Below are 7,680 nucleotides of genomic sequence, written 5' to 3'. Positions count from 1 at the left end.
ATCTAGTTTATATATTTTAATTGCTGCTATATCTGTACTGTCCCTGTTATACCGAACTGCATATTTAAACGTATCCCTGTTTTGTTTCATGATTTCGCTGATTTTGTATGTGAGCTGAAACTGGTCTGTGACCGAAATAATATATTCATTCATTCATAACCAAATTTTGAGTGATGGATCCTGATATCAAGTAGCAGGCTTTTGTGTATGATATGAATGGGTGCCATTTTGAATGAAGATGGCACCCTAAATCTTTCAAATCCATGCTGATTTCAGTCACGGTTTTCAAAAGTGCACTGGGTTTTTTTGGTTTCTTAGAATTCCCAAGCGAAGTTGGGTATGAGGCCGTTTTTTAAAAAATACTGAGTATAAAAGAAATTGGCAACAATGTCCAGGAAACTCAAGTGTTAGGACCACATGGTTTTACAGTTTGGAGAGCACTTTTGCCTAGCTGGCATGTAGCATTAAGCCAAACCATGATTTAACATGATTGAGCAAGCCTGCATTTTCCCAGAGCGAAGATAGTGACTACAGTGCTCCTCTCCTGCTGTTGCCACAACATCCAAGGCCAAACCTAGCATTATGTCCATACCTGGTCTCATAGTTGAGCTCATTCCAGACAAAACTGCAGATAAGGTTTGTTCATGGTTTGTCTGCAAAAGATATACCAAACAAAATGCTAAGTCAAATCATGGCTTAAATCACAGCAGTCCAGGACTGGAGGAGTCAAGGGTGCTGCAATGAAATATTATTTCCCAAAACCTACATGTTTTCTCTGTCACGTGAAGCCATGGTTTGGCCTGTTGTTACATTGCATGTGAACTGGATCTTTGTGTCTCACCACATTTCCCAAAGGGCCAAGAAGGATTATGTAGGCTGCCGAGAAAGTGGCAGGTTTGCTAGAGAAGTAATTAGTTTTTTTTTATGCTTGAGACATTTTCACTAGGAGCCCAATCATATTTAAAATACTTGGATAGTACTGCACCTTACTGTTTAATCATTTGAATCCTGAAAGCAGTGGCATGTGAACAAACCTCTAATACACACTTCTCAAACCTTATATGCTTCTTAAACCTTTTATGTCAATGAGACTACTCTGGAATAAGTAGCTTGGAAGACTGCAGTCATGTCTCTTATTAAATCACTTACACCCTTGAAAAACTTGCCCACAGTCATTATTTGTCTTTTGCAAAATCAATTCTGCTTCTCAAGGCCAAGTGATTGCCATCATGTTAAATCATTATGATAATTTACGTCCTTGATAGCAAAAAGCAGGAGAAAGATGTGCAGCCTGCTGTTGTGCACATTTACTTGAAATAAGTTCCATTTAGTTCATTAAGACTCTTTACGTCTAAGTTACCATCACAGGATTGTGGCTGTTGGTTGTTGCTGGGGTGTGGTGTTGTTCTTGTTCTGATCCAGCTAGGAGACATACATGCACATTAATTTTCCACTGGATGCTGAGCATCTACATGGCTGTTGTATGTACATAAACAGTTCAATTCACCCATCAGAGCTGCAGCTAAGTATGTAGTGTGCCTTTGGGACCAAACTATGCCGCATGGGAGATACGAGATACATGACTGGGTTTCCTGGTGTTTTACTTGCAAACAGTGCAGAAGGCTCTAACTTAGACTGGACCAGTGGTGCTGTGGCAGATACTTAACCCTCTTCCATCATGCCACCAAGCCATTTACCAAATCTAAATCCCATTTCTTGCCAAAACTGGTGTTGGCTCTGTGGTGGTAAAAATAGAGATCTATTTATTGTCCAGAGGATGAAAGCAGCATTAGAGAAGGGAGATTTTTATTAGCAAATGACATGTGAGAGCAAAGTAAACTCCCTCCCTAGCAATGTTGCTATGATTCAAATAGCCATCCCACCCCAGGCAATTGTCTTTATGAGACCTGATCACAGATTTCTCATGGCAGATAGCAACTAAACAATGCTGATCAGCTGTTGCAGGAGGATTTGACCATAGGAGTGGGACAGAATTTAGTTTGCTGCATTTAGAAGTGAACCTACCTAATTCTCACTTTCCGAAACAATGCACAAACTTAAACAATCCTTCAAAATATACACACATCTGAGTTCTGCACTGCTGTTCTGCAGTCAACTAATGTGTACAAAAATGCATTTACTGAGGCAAAATGTGTGCCTACAGGTACATATGTGAGTGAAAGTTGCATGCAAAAATGCATTAGGATAAATTGTTTTTCAAAAATGTATATACAGTGGTATATACAGGTTACGAACGTAATTCGTTCTGGAGGTCCGTTCTTAACCTGAAACCGTTCTGAGGTACCACTTTAGCTAATGGGGCCTCCCACTGCTGCTGTGTCACCGGCGTGCGATTTCTGTTCTCATTCTGAGGTAAGTTCTTAACCCGAGTACTACTTCCGGGTTAGCGGAGTCTGTAATCCGAAGTGTTTGTAACCCAAGGTGTTTGTAACCCAAGGTACCACTGTATTAGGCAAAATTGCATACATCAGGAGGAATGTGCACTAAAATGTTGACAAATTTTCATGAGGACTTTAAAATAGCCAACTTATGTGGAAATGTGGAGGACTCAATAGAAGACTGGAAAAATGAGAAATCAAGACAAACTGAAACAAACGGATTTTCCTATCCTTAGTTGTGGATTTAGTTCCCCTTCTCTGCTCCCTGTTGAACTGCTTATTGGTGGTCTGTAGAGCACTACACTACTGTAGAGCACAGCTGATAGGCCATCTTCTATAAGAACAATAAGCAGAACGCAACACCTTACATTGTTATTGTCTGGATGGCTTTTAAAATATCCATTATGGCGGCTCTTAATCCCACTGTTTTGTTTTGTCCTAGCAATAAGAAACTGCTGTGCCCAAGGGAACTCCAGCCTATGAGCTCTGCTTCTGATTGAAGAAGGCTATTTGAATCTCCCTTTTCTTTGAAGAAGGCAGCCTAGAACAGGAACTGACACACCTGCAATGTTGTATGTATAAAGAAAAATGTCCAGGAAATAAAGAAAATAACTATCATCACTGCCCCAAAGGGAATCAAATTACAAATTCATGACTTCACTGTAATCTGTTTTATTGCTGCTGAATGCTTTATTGGATCTGTGCAACCCCCTGCAGATAAGCTCAGAAACACGGCATAACCTGCGGTAGAACATCTTTCATGGCTGTAAATGTTAATCTCATTATAAGGAGATTAACAATTCACAGACATGAAATTCTGGAATCATGTGCCCATGGTTTTCCCCCCTCTTTTCTTTCTGAAGAGTTTATTCTTTAAATACCTAAATGCACATCATCTACTGCATATCTAAATGCACCACACACAAGAAAAATCAATTAATTCCTTAGGCATTAAATGAGAGTGATCGGAGCTCATTTATGTTGATTATCTACAAAACAGCTGCAATTGCTAACAATACAATTGTTTTATGATAACATTAAACAACCAGTTCCTGAGAAATTTAGGGCTTGGCCAGGCAGAAGCAGTAATGTGCTTGGCTCATTCTTCCTCCATTTCTTTTCCTGGAAGAAGCAACCCAGCCCAAGGTTGTTTAGCCATTGAAAAGGACAGACACTTTGATAACAATCCCAATGCTGCTAATGTCACAAAACCCCAAAGGGTTCAAACTCTAGTTTTAGGCAAACTTACTTGGAAGTAAGCTTCTTAAAATCACTGCAAGTTTTTTCAGTGTAAATGTGTTTAAGACTTGGGGTTTGGTCATATTACTTTCCAGATATCCTTGCAATTCACATTGATCAGAGATGGCTGAAGGAAGAGAAGGTTAATATAGAATAGGATGGGGAGGGCAAATTATATACAGCAGTAGTGGGGGACTTCTGACTGCAGGCCTCTTAATTCGGCTATGACTACCTGTAGGCTATGACTACTTGTCAGTCACCTGACATCATAAGACATCAGGTGCAAGATAGGTAAAGCTATGCTTCCAATGGAACAACCAGAAGCCATTGAATGGCCCAGACAGACAGCTGCTTTGCTCCAGACGGAATCTTCATAGACAGAACTCTATACTATAGCTGTATTGTAAGAACAGCAATTTAAAAGCTCGCTTTCTTGAGCTCGCTTTCCCCCTCGTCCCTCCCATTCCTCCTTCCTCATGTGTCATGTCTTTTTAGCTTGTAAGCCTGATAAGAGGGACCCTCTTACTATTGATTTTTATAATCTACTCTAAAAGCCTACTAAGCTAAAAGACAGGTTATAGATGCCTTATATAAATAAAAGAAATAAAGTTCCATGAGAGAGGGAAACATCTATCTTTGCACATATCACCCTAGACTGAGCTTGGAAATGTACATGAAGTTTGTACAGAACCAGAGCATTATGCTCCAGCCAACCAACCTCTTCCAAAGGCCTGGTGGGAAGGAACTGTATGCTAGGATACTGCCCCAAATTTCATCACGTGAAATGTAAAGGTCTCACCACTTTCCAAGTTAACAGGGTTGCAAATGGATGTTTTTTCTGGAAACATTAAACATGCAAATGAGTGCTAAACTTCCAAAAGATTCCACTAGGCTTTCAGAATTGGCTTCTATGCCATGTGAAGGATCACATAAAACATGGAAATCATCAGCTAAGGACTTGCCAGGAAAACAGAATAAAGTGCTGCCTCAGTGCAGCCCAAGGATATTTGACAGCCACTGACATTACAATCTTTTTGGTACAAAGTTAATACATTATTATCTGCCCAGGCATCTTAAATTGGTTTCATTGCCTCTGCATGGGTTATAGTTGGTTTTTTTGTATTCCAGTTTTATTGAATTATGAAGAATGCATGATGTGATTTATTATTAATTTATTATTAATTTTATTTTATTAATTTATATAAAAATAGTACACCACTGTGGAATCCACCAGGATATAGGGTGGGCTTAGAAATCTTTAAAATAAATAATAATTAATAACCTTATTTTGTTAATTACAAATGACTATCAATGGTGTCTGCAATCCTGTACTTTTATCAGTTACTCTGGATTTTTTACAAATATTTTTGGTACATTACAGGTTCTGAGGATCATTAAAACTATTCGGAATCAGGAGTTTGGGGCTGAAACAACACAGCATCGAGTCTGGGACACCTTGTTTTAAGGACGTATTGCTTTTATGTGAACTAAAAGAGCTACCTTTGAAACCAGAGGTCAATTTTCAGTTACTTGATAGCCGCTGAACAATGAGGCCAGACTGCAAGTGAGCAGATGAAATTGAGAACGTTTCAGAATCTGAAGGGTCTTCCTGGAACAGCATATTAAGGCTGCAACCCAGGGCTTTTACATTTCATATTCACTTTCATGGTTTGGGATTTAACAGACCTCCACAGTTTGGAAACGTTTTCTGAGGAATGAAAGTTTTGAACAGCAGTGGCTTTTTAAGCAGCCTTTCAACACCCAAGGAAGAGAACAAAGCCATGTCTGTTCAAGCAGCAGACCTCATTAACAGCGAGACCCACAGTAGCACACACTGTTCAGAAAACAGTGCCTGTGACAAGAAGTATCTCTCTGGAGGTGTGGTCAAGAGGTGCCGGATAAAAATCTTTTGCGTTGGAGTGAAAGAGCATGTGATGATCAAGGATGCCGTGGGGACTCACTGGCTTCCCAAGCAGAGCAGAGCCCAGCAACGCTTCATTTCTACCTGGAAGGGGCTGCAAGGAACGGACAGGAATACAAAGCATGATGTAAGTGCAAAACAAATGCTACTGCTATGGTTTACGCAACACGTTTCAGTCAGGTTTCAGGCTGTGGAAATGAAGTCATGCTGGTTGACAATCTGTTGTCTGGGTTTAATAAATGTGGTGCCCACCAAATGTTGCTGGGCTGCAACTGGAAGTTGAACAAGGAAAGCATAACAATGCTCCCCTAGGCCAAGGGTGGACTACAATTCCCATCATCCTTAGCTAGCAGGACCAGTGATCAAGGATGATGGAAACTGTAGTCTAAAAACAGCTGGAGACCCAAGTTTGGGAAACCCTGATATAGGTGGTGTTGTACACCAGCTCACATCACCCTCAGCTGGCATGACCAATGGTCAGGGATGATAGAAGTTGTATTCCAGCAACATCTGGAAAATCACATGTTTCTCATCCTTATCCTAGACCTATGTATTTGGTAGCATTGCCCATCAGATTCTGTTTGATTGTCTGTTAGAGTTAGGAATTCATGACATAGCCTTGCAGTTTCTCCATTCAACTTGGACATAATCTTTGACCATGTCACTGCAGAGCATCCTCAGCAGGTAGGTTTAGGCAATTTCTCTCTGGGGTTTAAATCCCTTAGGGACATGTATTTGCTTGTTTCAGATGGGCTCATGCCCCTTTTGAAAGACTGGGTTCAGAAGACCTCAGTCTGGGTCTGCTGTGCAGGTTGTGTTTATAGTCAGGAACCAGGAGTGTTTTTTCATTTATATCTGTACTAGCTACAGATAAGGCTCTTGTGTCCATCTTCCGTTTTGTGGTAACTGCTCAAGGTTCCAGAAAATTGTATGACACTATCAACAGGTGCAGAATTCAGTGGCATGCCTTCAGATGTGAACTGGACATAGGGATCAAATTTTATGTCATCTACACTAGTTAGCTGTTAGATCCAGGTATAACGTAACTTGTAGGACTGTAAAGTCCTAAATAGTCTGGGCTTGATTTACTGAGGAAAAAAGTTTCCCCATTCCAGCCTTTCTGCCCCTTCTTCTGTAAGATGAACTGTGCTTAAAACTTGCTCTTCTCAGGCAGTAACTGAGGGTTTGGTAGAGTGCATTTTCCATTCTCGTTTTGCAAATATGGAATGCTTTTCCAAGAGAGACTTGCCTAGTGCCAGCCTTGTGTTGTTTTAGGAGGACAGTAATGACCCTTTTTATCCTGCAGGTGATTTGGTAATTAGACAGTCTAGATAACTGATATGCAATTCATTCCAGCTTTTTAATAATTTGCATTTGCTCTCATTCTGATCATATTTTATAAAATTGTGTTTTAATTGTCAGACCATTAGTCCATGTAGTTCAGTATTTTCTACACTAACTCTTCAGAGTTTCAGTCTTTCCCAGCCCTTCTTGGAGATGCCAGGCAGGGCTGTCAAGAAGGTGGTACAGGGTTATGCATGAACCAGGCCCCAAGCTGCCGCCCCCACCCCCCACCCACCCACACTTGGTTTACATGTTTAAAGAAAGTAAGTCAGCTGAGCATTTACAAAGAAAGCTAGAAAGCAAAATGTGAAGGTAGCTGTTTAAGGTTCTGGCAAGCAGCAAGGTTGCTAAGGACTCTTAATCCCTGATGCTAAGCAGTCAGTGAAAAGAATGTAGGGCATTTCCTGTCGTTTCCCTGCTGAGATTTGCTCTCCTCCAACAAAAACAGCTTGCAGTGAGAAGCTCCTGATCAGGTACACAAACAAAGCAAATGATGTGGAAATTAATGAGAAATATGTGAGAGTGTAGAGAAACTAATATTAAATGCATTACACCAACCAGCAGACCAACCCAACCCAGAAGTTGGGAGGGGAGTCTCCCCAAACAGCAGAAAACCAAGAGAAGCTACTTGCTGCTGCTGCCAACCTGATGCAAGATGGATGTTAGCTTGGTTGTGTACTGTACACTGGGGTATGTTTGTCTTTCCTTTGTGTCCACATTATTTCATTCACTAAGTATTCTGCCTTTATAGTATAAAACACAGTTGGCTGGCTTTGG

General features: G+C 40.6%; 1 protein-coding gene across 1 annotated transcript in view; it reads left to right on the top strand.

Annotated features, from left to right (window-relative positions):
* The first annotated feature begins 5,321 nt into the window (after positions 1-5,321).
* LOC308477043 ((E2-independent) E3 ubiquitin-conjugating enzyme FATS) overlaps positions 5,322-7,680 on the top strand; it is a 132,312-nt gene continuing 129,953 nt past the window's right edge. The window contains exon 1 of the mRNA XM_081005220.1: positions 5,322-5,686. Coding sequence (XP_080861346.1) covers positions 5,354-5,686 — 333 coding nt within the window. The 5' untranslated portion in view covers positions 5,322-5,353. The remainder of the gene's footprint in view (positions 5,687-7,680) is intronic.

The sequence above is a fragment of the Podarcis pityusensis genome, assembly GCF_964106645.2.
Source record: "Podarcis pityusensis genome assembly, chromosome: 5".
Taxonomy (NCBI): Eukaryota; Metazoa; Chordata; class Lepidosauria; order Squamata; family Lacertidae; genus Podarcis; species Podarcis pityusensis.
The sequence above is the reverse complement of the archived record's forward strand: the minus strand, read 5'-3'. Positions and strand labels throughout refer to the sequence as shown.